Genomic DNA, 27,304 nt, shown 5'->3' on the forward strand with positions numbered 1-27,304 from the left:
TTTACTGTTTTCTATATACAGGAGTGGCTTCCCAGGTGGCGCTAGTGGTAAAGAACCCATTTGCCAATGCAGAAAGATTAGGGAGACAAGCATTCAACAACTAGGTTGGGAAGATCCCCTGGAGAAGGGCATAGCAACCCACTCCAGTATTCTTGCCTGGAGAATCCCATAGACAGAGAAACCTGGTAGGCTATGGTCCATAGGGTCAAAAAGAGTCAAATGTGACTGAAGCAATTTAGCACACACACATGCATATAGAGGGGTACTGGGGTTAACATGGGTTAAATGATGGTCCTGTGACTCTGGTTAGCTTGTGCATCTGTGCTTCAGATCCAGAGTTACTGCTTATTGAGCTTAACACAGGACTATTCTCTTCCTTAAATGTTTGTGCATGAAAAAGTCCATGCTGCATGGACAAAATGGGTGCTCAACCCAGGTGGAGAATAAGAAGATAGTTATGTACGAGAGTCAAGATGAGAATAGAAATGCAATGAGCAGAAGTAAGAGGAAGACATTCTTTCATGACAGAGAAATGTCCTGAGTGAGTTTAATCATAAACCAGTGTGAGTCATCATAGGGTATCACCTTCTTTACACCCAATTGTCCAGTATGATAGGCATGTGCTGCTCAATGAATCAATCAGTGACGTGCTCTGGGGCAATGCATGATCTTACTTGACTGTGTTTAGAGGGTTCCGACACGGCCCTGCTGGAGAGTGTGTACTCCTCAGACTCAGTTTTCTTGATCCCTTTGAACCAGATCTTGTATTGCTCTTGCACCTGTAGAGACAAAGCATGCTCTGCATCAGCTCACAGACAGAAATGAGGATGAGAAGAGTCCTGGGTAGAAGTAAGACAGTGGTACCTGCTGGCTGAGGAGGCAGTACACCAGGAAGATGAAGAAACCTTGAAGGCTGTTGATGATGGTGAAGTAGGCCATGACGTGGGGAGCTGGTCCCACCTGCAGGATTCCCAGACACCATGTACATCCCAAGATAAAGAGCTGAACTGTGGCTTTAAATGTTAGTATCCTGAATAGGAGAACAAAAAAGGTTCACGATGCACCCTGACCAACACAATTAAGTCCATTTCTTTTCAACTCAAAGAATGTCTCTGACTCAGTTGTGGCCACTCTGATCTTTACTATGAATGATTATCTAAAAGAAATGCTTTTTGTTTCTGGAATGGCATATTATCTTAGACTGAAGTTGGTAGTGATACTTCATAATGTGTTTTTCAGTAATAGGATGAATATCCCCAGTTTCAATCAACTAATATTACTGTTGATGTTCTGTGCACATGACTTTGTGCTGGCCCTGTGCATTAAAAATAACAAAGGCAAGATTTCTGATTTCACAAACCTTACCACCTAGTGGGAAGACAAATACAAATGGTCAATTATACTTGTGAAATTGAAGGCCCCTCTGCCCTGGTCCCTCCAACGAAATCCCTATCTTTTCCATCTCCATGAATTGACCCAGAGCATGCTTTGTCAAATGATTCATTCTGTGTAAATGAAAAGAAAGCAAAGGATATCCTTGGCTTCTTAGAAGATATGATATGTGGATAATCAACCTGACTTCACCAGATAGAGCAGGGCAGATGAAGGTAGCAGGATGAATGTGAATAAAGACATGGGCATGAAAGGGCATGCTGGGGCCTGTGTCAGGTATGTAAGTGATTTATAAGGATATACATATTCTCAGAAATTTTCTCATAGGGTCATGGTGGTAATCTCTGTTTATCAGAACAAAATCAATTTCCTCTGTAGCTAAGATAGTTCCATTCTTGGGTTAGAGATGAATGGAATATTTTTGACTTGGGTATCAGCAACAAAACAGTATGCAAGCTTCCAAGAAGGGTGGCTGAACTCCTCCTCTCAAGTCCTCTTGAAACCCTGTGAAGGGACATCAGGAGCTTGGAACTCTATGTCCTTGCTCCTGGACCATGCTTTTTATGGTGCAGGGTTGGGGAGGTGTGGTGGGGTAGGGTGGCAATGTGTACTTCTGATCCATCTCACCTAGTCTTCCGGAGAGTGGACACATCACTGTTGAGTGAAGAGAGCTTCTTTTTCACAATCCAAAATGTTATCAGGAAGAAAACTAAATTAATCTGCAGAAACATCACAAGGGATATTAAGTACATCCACATCTGCTAATCCTTCCTGGTGGCTCATCCAACATCTAAATCAGCAGGTAGGAAGGGTTTGTATTTCATAACAGTCATAGAAAACCAGACTGAACACCCAGTAACTCACTTTGCATGGGGATTTACATGTTTAAACACTGAAAGTGCCATGTCTAAGGAAATGCTCCTTCCTGGTTTTAAAATGGAAATTTCTGCATCCTGGGTCCCTCTCATTCCTGAGCTAACTAGAATAATTGGTCACCCTGTCTGTTGCCCTCTTTTTGCTTGTGCTTTTAATTCACCCTCAGCCAGGGGGGAAAGATCCTCTGATGTCATCCATTACTCACAGAGAAGATGGTGCAGACAGGGCCAAGAAATGTCCAAACGAATCCTTTTTCTGTGCTGAGCCAGCATCTAAGAGAAGCAGTTCAGAATTAAGAGTATATTAGCCTTTGTGGATAAAGAATTGAGAGACGAATATATCTCTCATTCCTCAAAGTTTTTCCTGACTCCTTTATTCTTATTCTTTTTTAAATTTTTTTCATTTTAAAATCTTTAATTCTTACATGCATTCCCAAACATGAACCCCCCTCCCACATCCCTCCCCATAACATCTCTCTGGGTCATCCCCATGCACCAGCCCCAAGCATGCTGTATCCTGCATCGGACATAGACTGGCGATTCAATTCTTACATGATAGTATACATGTTAGAATGCCATTCTCCCAAATCATCCCACCCTCTCCCTCTCCCTCTGAGTCCAAAAGTCCATTATACACATCTGTGTCTTTTTTCCTGTCTTGCATACAGGGTCGTCATTGCCATCTTCCTAAATTCCATATATATGTGTTAGTATACTGTATTGGTGTTTTTCTTTCTGGCTTACTTCACTCTGTATAATCAGCTCCAGTTTCATCCATCTCATCAGAACTGATTCAAATGAATTCTTTTTAACGGCTGAGTAATACTCCATTGTGTATATGTACCACAGCTTTCTTATCCATTCATCTGCTGATGGACATCTAGGTTGTTTCCATATCCTGGCTATTATAAACAGTGCTGCGATGAACATTGGGGTACATGTGTCTCTTTCAATTCTGGTTTCCTCGGTGTGTATGCCTAGCAGTGGGATTGCTCTTATTCTTATTTTTGGTCAGAATATTTCACATAAGATCACCCTTAGCAAATTTCAATACACAACACAATATTAGCTATAGGCACTATGCTCTATAGTAGACTTCCTAAACTTATTATTTTGCATAATTGAAAGCTTAAGTATGTCCTTGATATTAGTAAATGCCATGGGTGTATACTTATTCCCAATTTGTCAGGTTATACACATTAATCACGTGCAGCTTTTTTTCCAAGTAAATCACAATGTGAAAAAGTGGTTTTAAGTAAATATAAACTTATTTTAAAAAGCCCTAAAAAAAATAAAAAGTCCTTTTAAGTCTTGGCCCTCATATGCTGGCAGAAAAGAATGTACATGTTTTTAAAAAAATCAATAAAAATTAATTTATGGTTTATGAGACAAATATTGAGTCTCTCTCTATCAGGGTCAGTTCTTGGCTCTGAAGATCCAGTTATGATTAAGAGAGTGATCTCTTTCTTCAAGGAGTTCCTAGCTCTGTAGGCTTGTTGATAGTTAGACAATAGAAACAATCAAAATGATGAAGCTTACGATCAAATATGAGGAGCTGCGGGAACATGTAGGTGGATCTATAACCTAGTCAGACCTGTAGGAGGTTCTGATACTGGGAAGGGTTCCCTGAGAGAATTCTGTTGTGTTTATGATGAGAGGTGAAGGACGAGTAGGTGTAGATAGGATGAAAAAATTGGGGACAGCCAAGAAGAGAGAGAGGGTGATTGAAAGAGAGAGAGAGAGAGAGAGAGAGAGAGAGAGAGAGAGAGAGAGAGAGAGAGAGAGAATAACAGTAAGCCTGACACTGCTATGGCAGGGCTCATGTGCATTATACAATTTATTCCTCATGACAACATGGGTAATCAAATGATTACAGATCAGGCATCTGAGGCATAAGGATACAGAGTCAGTAACTGAAGTTCACACTGATAGAAATGACAGAATTGGTGCTTGATCCCAAATAGGAACTGTGTGCTATTTGGGAGGTGTTAGGACCATGCTAGTTGGATCCACCAGGAAGAACCAAAGAGAGAGCTACACAGACAGAGTTGGCATACTGCAGCCTGTGGTCCACACTGGGCTCCTGTCTGATTTTGGTAATGCATTTTACTGAGTCAGAGTTCACTCATTTTCTTATATCTTTTCTGTGGCTGCTTTTGAACTACAAGGACAGAGGTGAAAAATTGCAACTGAGACTGTTTGACCCACAAAACCAAAATATCTACTACCTTGTGTTTTATAGGGAAAGTTTTCTGACTTTTTTTTTATTTGCTAAACTATCTAGAAAGGCCAGTGATCCAGAAACCATCTGATGCAGGTTGACATCAGTTTTTACCAGCATAAGAATTTGTTGTGAGTTGTTAAGTTGTTAAGTCGCGTCCGACTATTTGTGACCCCATGAACCACAGTGCGCCACGTTTCCCAGTCTTTCACTATCTCCCTGAGTTTACTCAAACTCATGTCATCTAGTTGGTGATGCTATCCAACAATTTCATCCTTGTCACCCCCTTCTCCTGCCCTCAGTCTTCCCAGAAACAGAGTCTTTTCCAATGAGTCAGCTCTTTGCATCAGGTGGCCAAAGTATTGGAGCTTCAGCTTCAGCATCGTCTTCCCAGTGAATGTTCAGTGTTGGTTTCCTTTAAGATTGACTGGTTTGATCTCCTTGCTATCCAAGGCTGTCTCAAGGGTCTTCTACAGCACTACAATTCGAGAGCATCAATTTTTGGCATTTAGATTTCTTTATGGTCTAGCATAGGAATTTGTTGTGAGTACCAGTGTGCATTTGATCACATCTCTACCACCAACAGCCTAGTTAAAAATGGCACAGGAATAAAGAAACATTTTCTAAAGAAGTCATAGAGACTACCAGCAGGCACATGAAAAATGTTCAACATCACTAATGTTAGGGAAATGTAAGTCAAAACCACAGTGAGACATTCCAGCACACTTGTTAGAATGGCTTTTATCAAACACGCATGTAATAATCACTGTCAGTGAGAATGTGGAGAAAAAGGAACTCTTATACACTGTTGTTAGAAATGTAAACTGATACAATCATTATGGAAGACAGTATTGAGACCTTCAAAAACATTAAGAATAGAATTAAATATGTGATCCAGCTATCCCGTGCCTGGGTAATTATAAAGACTACAAAAACACTAACTCAAAATGATGTGCAGACTTTTATGTTCACTGCAGCATTATTTGCAATGGCAAAGATATGGAGGCATACTAAGTGCCTATCAAAGTACAGCCATGCAGTACTACCTAGCCATAAAAATGAGGAAATCTTGCTCTTTGTTATAACGTGAATGGATGCTGGGTTTATTATGCTAAGTGAAAGAAGTCAGAAAAAGACAAATACAGTCTGATTTCATTCACACATGGAATATAACAAACCAATAAACAAACAAAATAAATGAACTACCTAAACCAAACAAATGCCCTCTCCCCATAGATGAAGATAATAGAGTGCTGACAGAGGAGAAAAGATGAGTTTGGGGAGAGGTGAAATGGGCAAAGTGGTTCAACTGTATGGTGATGGATGGAAACCTAATTATCAGTGGTAAACAGGTTGTAGGGTATACAAACATAGACATATGTCAGACACATAAAACATGTAGAGTGTTGCAGAACAATATTGACAATATATCAATGGGGAAAAGACAATCTTTTCAGTAAATGGTTCTGGGAAAACTAGACAGCTACATATAAAGGAATGATATGAAACACTCCCTAACATCATATACAAAAATAAACTCAAAATGCATTAATGACCTAAATGTAAGGCCAGACATTATAAAACTCTTCAGTTCAGTTCAGTTCAGTCACTCAGTCGTGTCCGACTCTTTGCAACCCCATGAATTGTAGTACGCCCCTTCTTGTCCATCACCAACTCCCGGAGTTCACTCAAACTCATGTCCATCGAGTCGGTGATGCCATCCAGCCATCTCATCCTCTGTCATCCCCTTTTCCTCCTGCCCCCAATCCCTCCCAGCATCAGAGTATTTTCCAATGAGTCAACTCTTCGCATGAGGTGGCCAAAGTACTGGAGTTTCAGCTTTAGCATCATTCCTTCCAAAGAACACCCAGGACTGATCTCCTTTAGAATGGACTGGTTGGATCTCCTTGCAGTCCAAGGGACTCTCAAGAGTCTTCGTCAACACCACAGTTCAAAAGCATCAGTTCTTTGGCACTCAGCTTTCTTCACATTCCAACTCTCACATCCATACACGACCACTGGAAAAACCATAGCCTTGACTAGACAGATCTTTGTTGGCAAAGTAATGTCTCTGTTATTGAATATGCTACCTAGATTGGTCATAACTTTCCTTCCAAGGAGTAAGCGTCTTTTAATTTCATGGCTGCAGTCACCATCTGCAGTGATTTTGGAGCCCCCCTAAATAAAGTCTGACACTGTTTCCACTGTTTCCCCATCGATTTGCCATGAAGTGATGGGACCAGATACCATGATCTTTGTTTTCTGAATGTTGAGCTTTAAGCTAACTTTTTCACTCTCCTCTTTCACTTTCATCAAGAGGCTTTTTAGTTTCTCTTCACTTTCTGCCATAAAACTCTTAGAGGAAAACGTAAGCAGAACTCTCTTTCACACAAATTACAGCAAGATCTTTTCCCCTCATTCTTCTCCTAGAGTAATGAAAATAAAATTAAAATAAAAAATGGGGCCTAGTTAAACTTAAAAGCTTTTGCACAGCAAAGGAGACCATAAACAAGATGAAACGACAACCCTTATAATGGGAGAAAATATTTGCAAATGATGCAAATGAAGCAACTGACAAAGGACTAATCTCTACAATGTACAAAGAGTTCACGTACACAGCTCTCTCTCTCTCTCTCTCTCTCTCTCTCTCTATATATATATATATATACACACACACACACACCTATACACACACACATATATATATAAACCAGGAAAAAATGGGAGAAAGACCTAAACAGATATTTCTTAAAAAAAAAATCATACATAGTGAAAAAACACATGAAAAGATGCTCAGCATCGCTAATTATTAGAAAAAGAGTTATCAAAACCACAGTGAGGTACTACCTCACACCAGCCAGAATGGCCATCATTAAAAAGTCTGCAGAAAATAAATTGTTGGAGAGGGAGTGGAGCAAAGGCAATCCTCCCACACTAATGCTATGAATGCGCACTGGTACAGTCATTATGGAGAACAATATGGACATTCCTTAAGAAACCAAAAATAGCACCACCATATAATCTAGGAATCCCACTCTGTGGCATATATCTGGAGAAACACATGGCTTAAAAAATAATTGCACCCCAATGTTCTCTGCAGTACTATTTGTAATAGCCAGAACATGGAAGCAATCTAAATGTCCATCAATAGAGGAATGGATAAAGAAGAAGTGGAATTATATACAATGGAATGTTACTCAGCTATAGAAAAGAGGGCCATCTGTGGCAACATGGATGGATTTAGAGATTGTCATACTGAGTGAAGTAAGTCAGACAGAGAAAGACAAATATCATAATATATTTCGTTCCAATCCCAAAGAAGAGAAATGCCAAAGAATGTTCAAACTACTGTACAATTGTGCTCATTTCACAAGCTAACAATGTTATGCTCAAAATCCTTCAAGCTAGGCTTCAGCAGTATGTGAACCAAGAACATCCAGGTGTACAAGCCAAGTTTCAAAGAAGCAGAGGAACCAGAGTTCAAATTGCCAATATCTGCTAGATCATGGGAAAGCAAGGGAATTCCAGAATAACATCTACTCCCGCTTCATGACTACACTAAAGCCTTTGACTGTGTCAGTTCAATTCAGTTCAGTCGCTCAGTCGTGTCCGACTCTTTGCGACCCCATGAATCGCAGCATGCCAGGCCTCCCTGTCCATCACCAACTCCGGGAGTTCACTCAGATTCACACCCATCAAGTCAGTGATGCCATCCAGCCATCTCATCCTCAGTTGTCCCCTTCTCCTCCTGCCCTCAATCCCTCCCAGCATCACAGTCTTTTCCAGTGAGTCAACTCTTTGCATGAGGTGGCCAAAGTACTGGAGTTTCAGCTTTAGCATCTTTCCTTCCAAAGAAATCCCAGGGCTGATCTCCTTCAGAATGGACTGGTTGGATCTTCTTGCAGTCCAAGGGACTCTCAAGAGTCTTCTCCAACACCACAGTTCAAAAGCATCACTTCTTCGGCGCTCAGCCTTCTTCACAGTCCAACTCTCACATCCATACATGACCACTGGAAAAACCATAGCCTTCACTAGACAGACCTTAGTTGGCAAAGTAATGTCTCTGCTTTTGAATATGCTATCTAGTTGGTCATAACTTTTCTTCCAAGGAGTAAGCGTCTTTTAATTTCATGGCAGCAGTCACCATCTGCAGTGATTTTGGAGCCCCCCAAAATAAAGTCTGACACTGTTTCCACTGTTTCTCCATCTATTTCCCATGGAGTGATGGGACCGGATGCCATGATCTTCGTTTTCTGAATGTTGAGCTTTAAGTCAACTTTTTCACTCTCCTCTTTCACTTTCATCAAGAGGCTCTTTAGTTCCTCTTCACTTTCTGCCATGAGGGTGGTGTCATCTGCATATCTGAGGTGATTGATATTTCTCCTGGCAATCTTGATTCCAACTTGCGTTTCTTCCAGTCCAGTGTTTCTCATTATGTACTCTGCATATAAGTTAAATAAGCAGGGTGACAATATACAGCCTTGACATACTCCTTTTCCTATTTGGAACCAGTCTGTTGCGTACCTCACAACATATTGTGGGAAATTCTTAATGAGATGGGAGTACCAGACCACCATACCTGTCTCCTGAGATACGTGTATGTAGGTAAGAAGCAACACTTAGAACTGGACATGGAACAAGTGAATGGTTCAAAATTGGAGAAGGAGTACATCAAAGCTGAGATCACATCATGTAAGATACCAGGATGGATGAATCACAAGCTGGAAGCAAGACTGCAGGGAGAAATATCAACAACCTCAGATATGCAGGTGACACCACTCTAATGGCAGAAAGTGAAGAGAAACTAAATAGTCTCTTGATGAGAGTGAAAGAAGAAAGTGAAAAAGCTGGCTTGAAACTCAATATTAAAAAATACTAACACCATGGCATCCTGTCCCATCATGTTGTGGCAAACAGAAGCAGAAACTGATTTTCAGTGACAGATTTTCTTGGGCTCCCGAATCACTGTGGATGGCGACTACAGCCATGAAATTAAAAGATGCTTGCTCCTTGGAAGGAAAGCTATGGAAAACCTAGACAGTATATTGAAAAGCAGAAACAGCATTTTGCTGTCAAAGGTTCATATAGTTAAAGCTATGGTTTTTCCAATAGTCATGCATGGGTATGAGAGTTGGATCATAAAGAAGGCTGAGTGCCAAAGAATCGATACTTTCAAACTGTGGTGTGGGAGAAGACTCTTGAGAGTCCCTTGAATTGCAAGGAGATCAAACTGGTCAATCCTAAAGGAAACCAACCCTGAATATTAATTGGAAGGACTGAGGCTGAAGCTCCATTACCTTGACTGCCTGATGTGGAAAGCTGACTGATTGGAAAATATCCTGATGCTGGGAAAGATTGAAGGCATAAAGAGGAGGGAGTGGCAGAGGATGAAATGGTTAGATAGCATTACTAATGCAACTGATACAAACTTAAGCAAGCTCTGGGAGATAGAGGAATCTCAGAGGGCAACATAACAACAACAACAAAAATTCACCACAGAATACGTGCTGAACCTCAGTTACTAGCGGAGAAACAGCTCAGATGCTCAAGTCCACCAGCAGCTAGTGGGGGCTGGGTGCAGAGGTTTGGGCTGGTGGCTGGTTCTTAGGGTAAGGACTGGGTTTGAATGCCCTGTGGACAATCAGAAGGGGCTAATGTAACCCAGCAACCCAAACCATGTGAACACCAGAGAGACAAAGAAAATCAAAGGACCTTTCCTGCAGGAAGGCTCAAGTGCTCCATGGTGACACTTGGTGAGATCACAGAACAAATATTGTGCCCTAGTGAAAACCAAAGAAGAGTAAGCTGCTGCCATTTTCGACCCTCCTTCCCTGGAGGCAGAGAGGTAGGTGTGTGACAGCCAGAGCTGGAATGCAAGGGGCTGCTGCAATCTTGGCCCCAGAGACTGCATTTCTCACCAAACTGTGAGCAGGCTGTCAGTCGATCACCATATCTTCCTTGGATCCTGGACAGTTCACATTGGCAAGGAATGTCACAGCCTGAGACCAGCTCCCCAGAGGATACACACAGCACACCTCGCATAGTGCCCTCTTCACGCAGCAGAGAAATTGAGCAGCTTGGACTGGGGAAGTGCATAAGATGCATGGCCCACCCAGGACAGTGTGCTCACCAAGCACCTGGTTGCCAGAGTTGCTTGGACTTGGGAAAGGCACAAAATGCACAGCACACCTGGGTCTGAGCCTTACGGAGGCCACCATCATCCTGATACCAAAACCAGACAAAAACCACAAAAAAGAAAACTATAGACCAATATTACTGATGAACATAGATGTAAAAATCCTCAACAAAATTCTAGCAAACAGAATCCAACAACATATTAAAAAGATCATACATCATGACCAAGTGGGCTTTATTCCAGGGATGCAAGGATTCTTCAATATTCTCAAATTAATCAATATGATACAGCATCTTAACAAATTGAAAGATAAAAACAGTATGATTATCTTGATAGATTATCTCAATAGATGCAGATAAAGCCTTTGACAAAATTCGACACTCATTTATGATAAAAACTCAAGAAAGTAGGCATAGAAGGTATACCTCAACATAACAAAAACTATATATGACAAACCCACAGCAAACATTATCCTCAATGGTGAAAAACTGAAAGCATTTCCTCTAAATCAAGAGCAAAGCAAGGGTTCCCACTCTTACCATTACTATTCAACATAGTTTTGGAAGTCTAGCCACAGCAATCAGAGCAGAAAAAGAAATAAAAGGAATCCAGATTGGAAAAGAAGTAAAACTGTCACTGATTGCAGATGACATGATCCTCTACATAGAAAACCAGAAAATTGTTAATCAATGAATATAGCAAAGTTGCAGGATATAAAATTAATAAAGAGAAATCACTTGCATTCATATACACTAACAAGGAAATATCAGAAAGAGAAATTAAGGAAACAATCCTATACACCACTGCAACATTAAGAATAAAGTACTTAGAAATAAATTTACCTAAAGAAACAAAAGATCCATATATAGAAAACTAGAAAAAACTTATGAAAGAAATCAAAGATGACACAAATAGATAGAGAAATATACCATATTCATGGATTTAAAGAATCAATATAGTGAAAATGAGCATACTACCTAAAGCAATTTATAGATTCAATGCAATCCCTATGAAAGTTCAATGCTATTTTTCACAGAACTAGAACAAATAATTTCACAATTTGCATAGAAACACAAAAAAACCTCAAATAGCCAAAGGAATCTTGAGAAAGAAGAACAGAACTGGAGGAAACAGCCTTCTTGACTTCAGAATATACTACAAAGCGACAGTCATCAAGACAGTATGGTACTGGCACAAAGACAGAAATATAGATGAATGGAACAAAATAGAAAGTCTGGAGATAAATCCATGCACATATAGACACCTTATATTTAACAAAGGAAGCAAAAATATACAATGGAGAAAAGACAGTCTCTTCAACAGTGGTGCTGGGAAAACTGGTCAACCACCTGTAAAAAATGAAACTAGAACACTTTCTAACACCATACACAAAAATAAACTCAAAATTGATTAAATACTTAAATGTTAAGACTAGAAACTAAAAAACTCTTCGAGAAAAACATAGGCAGAATAGTCTCTGACATAAATCACAGCAAGATCCTCTAAGACCCACCTCCCAGAGTAATGGAAATAAAAACAGAAATAAACAAGTGACACCTAATTAAACTTAAAAGCTTGTGCCCTTTGAAGGAAGTTATAAGCAAGGTTAAAGGACAGCTTTCAGAATGGGAGAAAATAATAGCAAACAAAACAACTGACAAAGAATTAATCTCCAAAATATATAAGCAGTTCATGCAGCTCAGTACCAGAAAAATGAACAACTCAAACAAAAAGTAGGTCAAAGACCTAAACAGACATTTATCCATAGAAGACATACAGATGGCTAACAAACACATGAAAAGATGCTCAACATCACTCGTTAGTAGAGAAATGCAAATCAAACCACAATGAGGTATCATTTCACCCTGGTCAGAATGGCCATTATCAAAAAGTCTACAAACAATAAATGCTGGAAAGTGCATAGAGAAAAGCTAATACTTTTGGACTGTTGGTGGGAATGCAAACTGGTACAACCGTTATGGAGAACAGTGTGGAGATTCCTTTAAAACTGGGAATAGACCTGTCGTATGACCCAGCAATCTCATTGTTGGGTATACTCCCCAAGGAAATGAGAATTGAAAGAGACTCATATACCCCAACGTTCATTGCAGCATTATTTACAATTGCTAGGACATGGAAGCAACCTAGATGTCTATCAGCAGATGAATAGATAAGGAAGATGTACATATACAGAGTGGAATATCACTCAGCTGTAAAAAGAAACTCATTTGAATCAATTCTAGTGAGGTTGATGAAGCTGGAGCCTATTATATACAGAGTGAAGTAAATCAGAAAGAGAAAGACGAATACTGTATATTAATGCCTATATATGAAATTTAGAAAGATGGTAATGGAGATCCTATATGCAGGGCAGCAAAAGAGACACAGGTGTAAAGAATAGACTTTTTGGGCTCTGTGGGAGAAGGGGACGATGGGATGACTTGAAAGAATAGCACTGAAACATGTATATTAGCACATGTAAAATAGATGACCAGTGCAAGTCTGATGCAAGCAGCAAGGCACACAAAGCCGGTGCTCTGGTACAACCCAGAGGGAGAGGGTGGGGAGGGATGAAGCAGGAGGGTTAAGGATGGGGGGACACATGTACACCTGTAGCTGATTCATGTTGATGTATGGCAAAGCCACCACCATGATATTGTAAAGTAATTATCCTTAAATTAAAGTGAATAAATTGAGAAAGATAAAGTGAAAGTGCTATGTTGGCTCTATGATGGCCTTAGTCATGCATGAGAAGTTAGGATGGCAGGAATTTGCTTTTACCGTTTGGGTGTTCCATAAAGATGAGGCCTGGATGCAGAAGAAATGGCCACAATCACAGCCGGGACTCCGTAGCCCACTGGGAACGTGAGCTTCTTCATGATCCTGTTGACACTGGAGTAGTTGACCACCATCAGGTTGCGTGCAGTGAGGAAGAGCTGCAGACCCTCCAGCAGCATCCAGGTGAAGGAGGCCAGGTAGAGATAGTGTAAGGCACCTGCGATGATGGCGCACAGCACCTGAGGGAGGAGGAAGGTGGCACCTGGATGGTTTGTCAGGATGGAGCATGGCCCCAGAACTTCTTCTATGACTTGCCACTGGGGATAATTCTGATGTAAATGAATGAATTATCAATTGAATGCTTGCTTTCTAGTTGTGTCAGTACATGTGAATTGGCTACTTATCCATCTAACATTACCTGGAATCCCATTATATTAAGGAGTCCAATGCAGTATGGCCCCATGAACTCAGCATCCCTGGGGCAGGGATATTCTGGGACAGTATACGTACCTTGCTCTCAGTTCTGTTGATGGCTGTAAGGAAGAGCAGGTGGGCCAGGAAGAGGCAGAGCGAGAGCTGCAGGTGGAGCGAGGTGCTGATGTTCTGGATGGCTTTGCACTGCAGGAACGTGAGGGCCGCCAGGAAGAGACACAGCAGAGAGAGGCTCGGTCCCACGTAGGTGATCACAGTCAGTGTGAGATCCTCCTCCTGGGACCCAGCAGAGAGAAGATCAGTCATGCTTTCCTGCTGTGGGGTAGTGATCCTTCCACCATTTTTATTTGTAGACATAGAAAAATCAGGAATGGAGGTACTGAGTAGATTATGTTATAGATATGTTTATGGATATGTTATGTTTATGTTATATTTATGGATAACTTTCTCCCGGTTCAAAAATATAGAAATTTATAGGATCTGAATGATAAAATCTGTGCCTAGAAGGACTGAAGGATAAGAGAGTCCTAATGAAGACCAAGACCTGTATCTCACAAGGGTTTATTTCCCTCTAGACTTTTAAACATGACTAAGCTTCTCAGTTAACTCAATAGGTTCACAAGGCAAGAAACTACATTTTGAACACCATCCTCCATCCCCGTGATGTAATGATCTATGACAAAGTCTCTACCCATTGTCATGATCCAGGTATCAATTCCCAACTCCCAACTGTGAATTCAGCACAGTTTATCCCTGTAATATTTCCTCATGATTGGCCACTTACAGATTTAGAGCTAATTCTTGGGTAAAAGAGAAAAACTACTATGCTTGGATGTTGGCTGTAGCTTAAAATTGATAGTGTCTGCCTCTTTTGGCATGCATATGTTCTCAGTCACTCAGGTGTGTCTGACTTTTTGTGACCTCAAGGACTGTAGCCCGCCAAGCTCCTCTGTCCATGGAATTTTCCAGGCAAAAATACAGGACTGGGTTGCCATTTCCTCCTCCAGGGGATCTTCCTAACCCAGGCACTGAACCTGAGTCTCCTGCATCTTCTCAATTGGCAAGTGGATTCTTTACTACTGAGCCACCTGGGAAGCTCGCCTCTTTTTGGAAATCATCCTAAATACCTGAGGACAAGGAAAAAATACCTGCCAATTTCCTTTTAGAATAAGTCTGGGTGAAGAAAGAGAGGGAGAAGACAGAGGGAGGTGCACAAAGGATGAAGAAAATGAATGTTAAAATTTTCAAATTAGGTGCTTCTGGATAAAAAGCAATTGAGTATGGTAGCACCAAGTTTATTTTTGCACCATGTCTCTATGTTTGATTTTGTTTAAGAATGAAATGTTTAAAAATAAATAACCAGCCCTCCAGATGATTCTGATGCACTTTAACATTTGAGAATGTTTGGCTTATTGCATAAAATTAATTTTTGTACTGTATTAAAGTTCCCAAGAGAGGTCCATATGGGAAGAAATGCAGATAGCCCCTAAGAGCTAAACACTGCAACCTGCTGACAGATAGGAAGTCAAGGAGACCTCAGCCTTACCACCACAAGGAACTGAATTGTGCCAAAAATTAGAGGGTTAGAGGAGGACTGCAAACCTCAGATCAGAATGCAGCACAGGCTGACAGAATGATTTCAGCCTTGGAAGAACCTGAGCAGACATCCCCGCTATACCATGCCAGATCACTGACCTGTGATAACTGGGAGACAGTATTTTTGTCAGGTTTTATACGTGTGAGAATTTGCTCCACATCAAGATACTGAATGTGGCCCCTCTGAGGGTCACGTGCATGTCGCAGTAGGCCACGAGGACAGCAAAGCTGCTGAAGTGGGTGCACTGGCAGGTGGCGCTGTCGTCTCTGCTGTCCATCGTCCTGCAGCCTCTGGTTGCCCAACGGCCACTTCCATTCTGGCCCTGCTCCCAGAAGACACAGTGCACCTTCCCCTTTGTTTCAGGGGTCCTTGACTGTAGAAACAGGAAGGAGGTTTGAGCTGGTGGTTCTGTTGCTCAGAAATGCTGACTCAAATCTAGCTCATGATGGATTTTCCTTGGGATATGATGCACCCGTGACAGACATCCCTGAAGTACAAAGGCTGTGCTCAGGACTCAGGTCTCTCCTACACCCACAGCTTCATCCCCCAGGACTCACATGTTTGAAGACAAATTTGACTGGAGAACTGAGGTTCTGTGTGTTACTGTTGCTGATAAAGGCAGATATGACATCAGACAGCAGGGTAGGGGGAATTTCCTGCAGCAATTCCCCGTGTGCCTCATGTGGAACTACCTGTTCCTCAGCATCCACAATCAGGGGCACTTTATCCAGCAACTTTTCAATCCCAGGTATGGAGACAAGGCCCACCACAATGGGACCTGCAGGACAAGGGCAAGGTTGATACCTTGGGGTATCCATGACTCCTCCTTTAATGAACTATTTCCCTGTGGCCCCACCATTACCCATAGTTTCCTTTAAAGTATACATTTCTGTTTACTGCTTCTTTGAGTATCATATTCCATTTTGAATTTCTAGGGATCTGTACCCTGCCACAACCATTACCTGAGTCATTTAATTCATGCACTGTATCCCAGATCAGTATCATCTTTATGTTATTCTGAATCAAGGTGACATTCTTATCTTCTTTATCCAGTGCCTTCAGTGACATTTCTAAGAGTTGTGAGGGTTATAGAAGGAAGTTAAATTAGTAATTGTGCCTATGATGATACACATACTACCATTATTTGCATACATAAAAATAAATATTTTAATATATTATGTACTGTGTGCTGCCCTTATTTTGTCAATCGTGTCCAAATCTTTGCAACCCCATGGGCAGTAGACTACCAAGCTCCTCTGTCCGTGGGGATTCTCCAGGCAGAATACTGGAGTGGGATACCATGCCCTCCTCTAGGAGATCTTCCTAACCCAGGGATCGAGCCCAGGTATCCTGCATTGTAAACTTTGGATTAATATTGGAACCTTTACTGCTGATCCACTAGGGAAGCTCAATAATACTAGTCTCAGTAGCCTATCCCTTCTCCAGGGGAACTTCCCTATGCAGGAATTAAACCAGGGTCTCCTGTATTGCAGGAAGATTCTTTACTAGCTGAGCTACAAGGGAAGCCCCTTAATATATTATATAAATATGTAGATACTTTATATATTACATAATGTATATTATATGGGCTTCCATGGTAGCTCAGGAAATAATTGATAAATCAATTTATCATTGATTTACATGATATCTAAATATGACGATTTATATGTATAATCATTTATGTGATTGTGCAAGCATATAAATGATTATATATCATTTTATCAATGATATAAAATAATAATATTTATAATAATGTATATTATAAATAATGATATTATTGTTTTAAGCAATATCATTTGGTACACATAATAGTGGTATATGCATATATCATTTAAATTTACAAAGGATTGTAAGAGAACATTGAGCAATTATTCAACAACATGAAATGCAACCTAAATAAAATGGCAAAATTCCTAGAGACACAAAATACAAAAAATTGATTTAAGAAAATGGAAAATCAGAGTAATTCAATAACAGATAAATAGATTGAATCAGTATCCAAAACTTTCCAAAATGAAAAGATTAGAACAGATGGCTTCTACAGTGAATGCTCCCAGGCATTCTGGAAAAATTAATACTAATCCTTTGTAAACTTTTCTATAGAATAGAAGAGAAATAGCTCTACCTAAATAGTTCTATGAGACCATCATTATCCCAAGAACAAAACAAGATAATGCATCACAGTAATCCCAATAAATCAATGTCAATTTGAACATAGATACACAAATAGTCAACAAAATACAAGGAAAAATTTTATCCAAGGAAACTTAAGACTTGTATATTGAACTCTACAAAAGACTGTTGAAAGAAATTAGAAACTCTAAATAAATCATAAGACATCCTGTGTTCATGGATCAGAACCATCATATTAAGATCTCAACAGTCCCCAAAGTGATTTATGGATTCAATGCAATCTGTATCAAGATTCTGACATCATTAAATCAATTTTCAGCAGAAATGGAAAGCTCATCCTAAAATCCATAATGGATTGCAAATGACCTGGATAAACAAAGCAATCTTAAAGGTGAAAGACAAATTTGGAGGCATTACAATTTCTGATTTAAAAACTTACTGCCAACCTACAGTATTCAAAACGGTGGGAAATTGCTATATGAATACAGAGAAGTAAAAGAGAACTGAGGATCCAGGAATAAATCCATGCATTTACGGTCAGTTGATTTTCACAAAGGGGTGTCAAGACCATCAATGGGCAAAGAAAAATCTCTTTAGCAATGATGCTGAGACATCCAGCTTTCCACAAACAAATGAAGGAATTCAGTGACCTACTTCACACAATAAATTTTAATAAAGAAATGGGTCAGAGACCCATCGGGGTCAAAATGGGTCAAAGATCTACGTTTAAAAGTTAAAACTAGAACAAGTAGGACAAAAACACATGGGTAACTCTTCATGACCTTGGATTTGGAAATGGATTATTAGATATGAAAAAGTATGCAGAAGCAACAAAAGTGCCGATAGATTATATAGACTTCATCAAAATGGAAATATCTATTCATTAAAATGAAAAGACCACAAAAAAGTGAAAAGGTAATCTACAGAATGGGAGAATATATTGGCAAAGACATATCTGATGGGATCTAAATTAAGATCTATGAAGATCTCCTATAGCTTAACAACTGAATGTAAAAAATTGAAATTGAAAAGAAAGAAAAATACTCTAGTAGATGTTTCTCCAATAAAATATAGACAGATTCAACAATGACATGAAAAGATGTTCAACATCTTAGTCACTAGGGAAATGCAGATAGAACCATGATGAGATATCACCTGACACACACTAGAATGGCTACAAAATATTGTAAAGTAAAAAAAAAAAAATCCTCCAGAAGGAGGTAACTGCAAAAATAAAAAAATAATAAAATAAAAAAGAAAAAGAAGGCAAAATGGAAGCAACGTGTTGCTGAGAATGAGGAAATTGGAACCCTCATACATTGCTGTTGATAATGTTAAATGAAGAAATAGCCACTTTGGAAAACTGTTTGGTGGTTCCTCAAAAAGCTAAAGGTAGAACTACCACATTACCAAGCAATTTTACACCCTATTATGTGCCCAAAAGAACTTTATTCAACAGTTATTCAAACCAAAACTTATGCTACAGGGACTTCCCTGGCAGTACAATGCTTCCAAGACTGCGTGCTTCCAATGCAAGAGACACAGTTTTGGTCTCTTGTCAAGGAATTAAGATCCTACTTCCCATATGCTGTGAGGTGCGGGCAGAAAAGAAACACCACATTCATAGTAGCTTTGGTCACAACAGTTAAAAGTTGGCAGCCAGGTAAAGTCCATCAATGGATGAATGGATAAACAAAAGGAGGTACATCCATGTACAATACATTATTATTCAGCCATAAAAGAATGAAATACTGATACGTGCTACAACATGGATGAACCATGGAAACATTATGCTAGGTGAAAGAAGCTAGACATTGAGGTCATATATCGTTAATTCTATTTATACAAAATTTCCAGCATGGCAAATTCATAGAGACAGAAAACAAATCAGTGGTTGGCAGGGACCAGGGGAACAGAGGATTGAGGAGTGTTTGCTTAGTGGCTACAGTTTTTACCTTGGGAGAGTTGAAGTTATTTTATAAATAGAGGTGATGATTACAACCTTATGATGTGCTAAATGCTACTAGATTTTACACTTTGATTAAAATTGTGAACTTTAGTGTCCGTCAGTGGAGGAATGGGATAAAAAGATGTGGTGATTATGTAGAATAAGAATGAAAGATTTTAAAATTAAAAAAAAAAGAATATTAATCTACCACAGCAAAGAATGAAATTCTGCCATTTGTAACATTGTAGATAGACCTAGAGAGTATTATGCTTAGTGAAATAAGCTAGTTAGAGAAAGACAAATACTGTATATCATTTCTATGTGAAATATAAAAATAACATAAACCAAGATATGCAAAACAGAAACAGATTCATTGATATTGAAAAGAAACTAGTGGTTACCAAAAGGGAGATGGTAGGGTGTAAGGGCAAGTTAAGGTTATGGGATTAATAAGTGCAAACTGCTATGTTTAAAATAGATAAGCCAACAGGGCTATATTGGTTAGGATAAGGAATATAGCCATTGTCCTGTAACAACTTGTAATGGAGAGTATTCTGTAAAAATACTAAATTACTATGCTATACTCCTGAAACTACTATAAACAAAAATAAAATTTTAAAAATAAATAAATACTTGTGCTAAACAAAACAAATACTCAATTGAAACAGATTATACCTACATGACAAATAACATGAGAAAGTTATGTTATTCCAAATTAAAAATTTTCCCTTTTGTAACCATTTCTATTTTGTCTTAAACTTTTCATTATCATTATTTTTATGCTCATAATTTATTTACAATGAAAGTGTATATTATATGCAATTTTATTCATTTACGTTTTTCTTACTGAGGTATAATTGACAGGTATAGTGACTCCATACTTGAATATATTGCAAAACGGTCACCACAAAAACTAGCTATTATGGAACATATGTATGGAGAATCCCATGGACAGAGGAGCCTCGCCGTCTACAGTCCATGGGTTGCAGAGTCAGACAAGACTGAGCCACTAACATATGTATGATTTGGAACATCATACAGAGTTCCAAATTTTTCTGTGGTAAGTCCTTTTAAGATGTACTTTCATAGCAATTTAAAATACACAGTACAGTACTATTAACTATAGTTACCATGTTGTACATTCCCATAACTTATTTTTAACTGGAAGCTTGTACCTTTTGACTTCTTTGCACCATTTCCTGTACTGCTAACCTGGTCTCTGGCAATCACCAATCTGTTCTCTGTGTTGATGACCTTGGTGTTTGTATAGTTTTTTGAAAGTGTTAGTGGCTCAGTTGTGTCTGACTCTGCAACCCATGGACTGTAGACGGCGAGGCTCCCTCTGTCCATGGGATTCTCCAGACAACAGTACTGGAGTGGGTTGCCATTCCCTACTCCAGGGGATCTTCCTGACTCAGCGATCAAGCCCAGATCTCCTGCATTGCAGGCTGACTCTACCATCTGAACCATTAGAGAAGCCAGGGTATTTCTCTTCCTCTGTCTTATTGTTTTGCTTAGCACAATAATTTATTTATTTTTTAAAATTTATTTTTATTTATGAGGTCAACATGAAATATAACCCTGGTCACTGGGCTCTAGTGAGGTTGGGAAAGGAATGAACCAGGAATGAGCAGAGCAGGAGCCTGGAGGCTGTTCTAGGTAATTACCTGTGCCTGAAGGTGAACTGAAGTGCAGTGACTCATTGTTCAGGGACTTGCTCAGTCCTCTAAAGACAGTTTCCAGGCCAATGAGCAGGTTAGAGGCCACAAGATGCTGTTCTGAGCTGGGCAGGGTTTCCAGGTCCCGGGGGGCTTCCAGCATTTCATCCACCCCCTGTATGAGGTTCTGCAGAGATAAAGACACAGGGCCACTAGATCACACACCTGAAAGGTTGTATGAAGACATTACCCACTCACTCACAGAGAACAGAGCCTGGAAACTGTTTGAGTGATAAAGGCAGTGCCAGGTAGGGTTCTTTGGGTAGTCTTTGCCCCTGGAATCCAACCATTCAGAGGTCAATATTGTACATGAATGCCAAAGATGACATAAACCCAATATTCAGGAGCTGCAAGATTAAAGGTTTTTAGAAGGTGCACGTGGGAGTCTAACAGTGACTACACATGTCCACACTTCCCACCCACCCTGGAAGAGGCAGGGCCTCAGAGCAGTGCACCATTATGTTGAGGTATCTTCTCCCAGACCAGATTTTCCCACAGCACCTGTGGGAGGCCTCTACCTGCCTCCCTGGGTCCTACCTTTACCTGGATAGTGTCCTCGACAGGGACTGACTCCATGTTTTCACTAAGATTCTGGACTCTGTTGAAGAAGCAGGAGAGCATCTAGAGGGAAGAATATGGGGAGGTTAGAACTTAGGGGAAATAGGTGGGCTATATGGAGGCATTTCCTGTTGTGTGTTGTCTGCTGGGCCACTCACCGTGCTGTTGATTCTTGAGGGTGCAGTCCAGGTGTGGATGGAGATCTCTGCAGGGAATAGTACAGTGGATCATTAGGGGTGAGATCATTTGTGTGTGTGTGTTGTGAGTGGGATCTGGGGTCAGGTCAGGCCAAGTACCATCCCAGACATTAATCCCTGAATATTTGGTTACTCAGAGTAATAGTTTAAGAAGAACCATGAACATAAGAATGAATAAAAAAGAAGGAACAGAATGCTTGGTCCTGTATATTCCAATTAGGGAACCAAAGACTTTATGGCTTCAGAGGACTCACGACATCATGATGAGTTGGGGCAGCCATCTGGTCCCCCCAGATCAGAGTCCTCATCTCTGGACCCAAGCGTTTCCCTTCTAAGGCCCCAGACCCAGGTGGAAGGTCTGCAATAAGACAGAAAAAGATGTAGGAGTGATGCACAACTGAGGGATTCAAGTTCAACCTCTAACTGGGCATTGACACTTCTTCCTGTCTTCTTAGATGGTGGCAGTCGCTGGAGACCTGTCTCAAAGTTTGATGAGATGAGATGGAATTGAGTGCAGGATAGTGGAAATGGGGTGTGAGGAGGGGAGGATATGAGGATTGGGAATTCCTCATCCTGACAAGTGTGCTCCTAGGAAGGAGCTGGGACTAGCAGCCAGATCTCTTCTCCATGTTGCTGCTAAGTCACTTCAGTAGTGTCCGACTCTGTGCGACCCCATAGATGGCAGCCCACCAGGTTCCCCCGTCTCTGGGATTCTCCAGGCAAGAACACTGGAGTGGGTTGCCATTTCCTTCTCCAATGCATGAAAGTGAAAAGTGAAAGTGAAGTCGCTCAGTCGTGTCCGACCCTCAGCAACCCCATGAACTGCAGCCTTCCAGGCTCCTCCGTCCATGGGATTTTCCAGGTAAGAGTACTGGAGTGGGGTGCCATTGCCTTCTCTGTCTCCATGTTGAGCAGTTTACAAATCTCCATGAGACACATATACAAATGCATAAAAGAAACTCTGGGAATACCTCTAGAGTGACAGACTGAACATCAGTCAAAGACAAAATCTGGTAAAATCTACTTTTATAAAAGATATTAAGTAACACATGGATACTTGGAAAACAAAGATAATTTAAAACATGAAAAAAAAGGAAGAAAGAAAGTAAATCACTCCTATGTCCATTACACAGATCCCTGGAAATTTCTTTGAATTTTTTTTTCTCATCATATTGCATATATTAGGAATATTTTTCTCTAGTAGCAATAAATGTCCATCAAAAACTTTTATCAGTAAACAAAGATTATCTCTTGTAAAAACCATATAATTCTCCTCTACTTTTTAATATTGTGGTAAAATTCATAAAACATAAAATTTACCATCTTATTAACTTTTTTAGCAATATAATTTCCATTATGATCTTATATTGTCGAAAATAAAGTCTTTAAATTTTAGATCTGGATCTTGGTTCTATGCCTCTACTAAATGTGTGACTTTGGATATATAACTTAAGCTCTTTGGGACCAAATATGATTATTGAAAAAAAGATTCTGCCCTGAAAAAGTAAAACTCCTAGAATAAAATATGACGGTTGAGCAAACTGGGAGAAGGTGGGGAAAAAAAATTGAAGTGTGCTAGCATCCTGGGTCTGCTGTGAGGATTGATGTGGGAATCCACAGTGGTCAGTGAGGGGGAGTTCCTGGTGAGCTTGAGATAGTGAAAGAGCCTGAGCGTCCTCCTGGGCATTTCTTTACTTCTGCTGGTTCATTTATTTCTCCCCTTTCTTTTTGCCATAAAAATAGTAATAGTGTAACAGTATGAATGAGGATAACAGCTCTCATGTGTTGACAATTTTCTCTGCACTAAGGTCCGTCTAGTCAAGGCTATGGTTTTTCCAGTAGTCATGTATGGATGTGAGAATTGGACTATAAAGAAAGCTGAGTGCAGAAGCATTGATGCTTTTGAACTGTGGTGTTGGAGAAGACTCTTGAGAGTCCTTTGGACTGCAAGGAGATCCAACCAGTCCGTTCTAAAGGAGATCAGTCCTGGGTGTTTATTGGAAGGACTGATGTTGAAGCTGAAACTCTGATACTTTGGCCACCTGATGCAAAGAGCTGACTCATTGGAAAAGACTGTGATGCTGGGAAAGATTAAGGGCAGGAGGAGAAGGGGACAACAGAAGATGAGATGGTTGGGTGGCATCACTGACTCAATGGACATGGGTTTGGGTAGACTCTGGCATTTGGTGATGGACAGGGAGGCCTGGTGTGCTGCAGTTCATGGGGTCACAAAGAGTTGGACACGACTGAGCAACTGAACTGAACTGAACTGAAACTTTAGCTTTTCTTCACTAAGGTAAATAATAAATCTAAGTTCATCCATATCGGGAAGGTACGATGACTACTCCTGGTTTACAGACAAGCAAATAATGCACAGAGAGGAGAAACAACTTCCTAAATGTCAAAGAGCCTGTGTCCAAGCTACACTTTGCACCAAGTAGCCCAGCTCTGCTGTGTCAGCTTTCAGCCCTCTCCCAGCTGATCATGAAGACAAGATTTTCCACTCCCCTCATGCTTTCCTGTGCTGTCACTTTTATGTTACACTTGTTAAAATACTTCTGAGCTGCTCCCATGGCTGAGGGCTCTGGAGGCCCCACTGTGTCCTCTCACAAGCTCTATATACCACCCCCAAGCATATACCACCCATAAGTTTATGCCACCCCCAAGCCTCTGTACCATCACAAGTCTCTGAGCGGCTGGTGATGACTTCCCCAGTTGAAGACGTGAATCCTGGGATGCAGCGACAGGTGTTGGCATCAACACATTTGGAGTTTGGAGGGCACCACCGAGCACAACGTGTTGTGATAGAGGCTGTGTGGATGAAGATTATGGTCAGAAGACCCAAGAAACTGAGAAAGTCAGCTGCATGGTAGAGACCCAATAGTAGAGGAGGGGACGAAAGTGTTGAATGGCTCCCACTAGAAGTGAAAAGCCTCAGAAAACTCTGGACATAATGGGGAAGAGTAACAGCTGTTAGTATCCTTAGAGGATACTTTTGCAGAATAAACCTCCTTTCCCCATTTTATTGGTGAGAGGACCCAGACCATGGCATACACTCTTAAGCATATGTCACCAATGGAGCTGGGTGCAGAGACTCACTTTTAAGGTTCTGGACTGCAGTGTTCATTGTCTTCAGCAGTAGTAGATTCAATTCTGCGGCAGAAAGACAGAGATGACAAAGAGAAGAGAGTTGAGCTCTAATTGCAACCACTATCCCCATGGCCTTTGCCTTTTTACTGGATGGCTCTGGCTCTATAGCTCATTGCTCTCAGCAACATTCCTGAGGCTCCTGTACTTTACTTGGAATCAAGGAATCAACACTTTCCCTCCATTTCTTAGGCTTCTTGAAGGATCAGTCACTGATAGACACAGCCCCTGTGGAACCTCATGTGCTGCACCTTTATAGAAAGAATAGCGCTCTCTCATCCATGCTAGCTTAGACTTTAGCTCCATGAAGCTGGTCCAAGACCCATCCCTGAGCCAGGACCCTCAATATGCTTTCAGGAAGGGGTAAGGAGTGTAAAGATGATGCCAGACAGGTCAGAGGCTCCTGGACACTGGGGACCAGACTAGGGATACAATGGGGGTCTACTTCCAGCCATGCAGACTTGGTGTTGTGAGGATTCATTTCTTGTACCCTTGGAAGGCATTTTCCAAACTGAAATGAAATGGTAAGACTCATCATCTGAGTAAGGCCAGCTTTGTGTGAGGGCTGGGTGGCTGAAGAAGAAAGCAGGTACTGATGGATGAGGAATGGCTGGTGTTTCTTTCTTCCTTGCCCTGGGCATCCAGCTAGGGATGCAAACTTGTGGGCTCCTTCTGCACAAAGATCAAGTAGTCTGAGTCAATGTAGGGCCTTTGCTGACCTCCTAAGTAGAGAGTTGGGCTAGGACAATGAAGCCCAGTGACACTCTCTCTTTCCATCTGTGCCAGATGGGAGCGACTTTGAGTATATGTGTTGTGGTTCATGTCATCTACCCATTCTGACATAACATCCTCCCAGGTCCCAGTCATTTGAGTTTCCCATAAGCTTGTTAATTAAAATTATTGGTCAGGGGCATGGTGGATACTTGCATAGTGAAATAGACAAAGGCTGAGTAGCCAAGGAACTGGGTAAGTTTACCCAGGGAAAGGGCTGGCTGGGGAAGATGGGACCACCCTCGAATATCCCCCTTCCAACATTTTAGACAGAGTTCTCAGGTCCATCATTCCAGGAGAGTCTGAAAGGACCCCTAGCTTGCTCACCTCCATATGGGATCCAGGTGAGAAAGGTCTCATCATGGCAATTAATGATGAAGGGTACAGATAGTGCCCTGGGACTCATTGCATTGGACGTCAACTCCTGAAATGTCTTGAATACCATTTCTCTGTTTATTTTGAGAAAATAAGATGCCAAGTGTCAAGGGGGCATCCAATATTGCTGAAATGACACTCTATGTGGGGTTCTGACCCTTGGGGTTTGGAGAGAGAGGGGATATCAGTGGGTGCTGAGAACAGACCTCTGTGGCCTAGAGTAAGTGGTCAAACTTAATGAATGAGGAAATGAAAGAAATGGGTTCCTTCTTACCAAACGTTTTCTTAGTACACTCATTCTCAAATTCTTTTTGAGAAAGAGTTCTGTTTCCTTTGCATTGACGCTGTGTGTTGTTAAAGTTCTGGCAGTCTACATATATTCCAGAGGACACTTTCCATGATGGTCCACACTTGTTGATGTCTGGAACACAACAGGACAAAAAGTCACCTCTCAAAGGTATGAATTCCATTGTGAATTCACATGGCACTCACGTCCATCCTGATCTTGACACAAGACTGAACTGACTCAGCTCCTCATTAGCTCTTGTAGGGTTAGGCTGAACTAGCACCAGTTGCTCCAGAAAGCTCACTTACTGTTCTGCTCATCCCTGCTCTCTGACTGGATCTGCATGTACCTTAATTCAAACACTCTGCTGTGTCTTATGGGGACTGGAAGGGGGTCTGTATCCCTGCTGCAGGCCTTTTGGGGTAGACAGAAAAAATGACTTGGTTCCAGACCATCCTCTTTGTTGCTGTTTGCATCATCAGGGACATGCATTTGAGCTCCAGTCATTCCTAACTGTGAGTGACAGTGACACTGAAGTCTTCCCATGATGCTGAGGAAACGGAGGCAGTCATGACTGGAGGATTGTCCAGAGTGATATCCATCATTTACAGCTGAGGTTAGGGGTAGGTGATCAGGCTCCTACCCATCGATCCCCTCCACCTCCACTTTAGTCATAGCAGTCCTAGTACACCCCACAATCTTCAGCAAGTACTCCCTCAGCTCTCATGTTAAGACTTCTT

At 40.9% G+C, this 27,304-nt stretch overlaps 1 protein-coding gene across 1 annotated transcript; it reads right to left on the minus strand.

Moving 5' to 3' along the window:
• Positions 636–26,909, minus strand: LOC102181672 (adhesion G protein-coupled receptor E2-like). The gene is made up of 14 exons (XM_018051688.1): positions 26,873–26,909; positions 26,553–26,699; positions 22,240–22,343; positions 21,774–21,851; positions 21,180–21,357; positions 16,394–16,501; positions 15,989–16,209; positions 15,625–15,804; positions 13,913–14,110; positions 13,406–13,641; positions 2,474–2,540; positions 2,020–2,111; positions 865–1,030; positions 636–779 (listed from the first exon to the last, which is right to left on the minus strand). The coding sequence occupies exons 1-14, from the start codon at positions 26,907–26,909 to the stop codon at positions 636–638; spliced, it is 1,956 nt and encodes a 651-aa protein (XP_017907177.1).

The sequence above is a fragment of the Capra hircus genome, chromosome 7 (assembly GCF_001704415.2).
Source record: "Capra hircus breed San Clemente chromosome 7, ASM170441v1, whole genome shotgun sequence".
Classification (NCBI taxonomy): Eukaryota; Metazoa; Chordata; class Mammalia; order Artiodactyla; family Bovidae; genus Capra; species Capra hircus.

Coding starts and splice junctions, on each gene's coding strand:
- LOC102181672 (XM_018051688.1), bottom strand. CDS start 26,909: ATGCAGATCCAGTCAGAGAGCAGGGATGAGCAGAACA. Junction 13,642..13,912: donor TCAACAGAACTGAGAGCAAG/GTACGTATACTG, acceptor CTCCTCCCTCAG/GTGCTGTGCGCCATCATCGC. Junction 2,541..13,405: donor CTTTATGGAACACCCAAACG/GTAAAAGCAAAT, acceptor TGCTTCTCTTAG/ATGCTGGCTCAGCACAGAAA.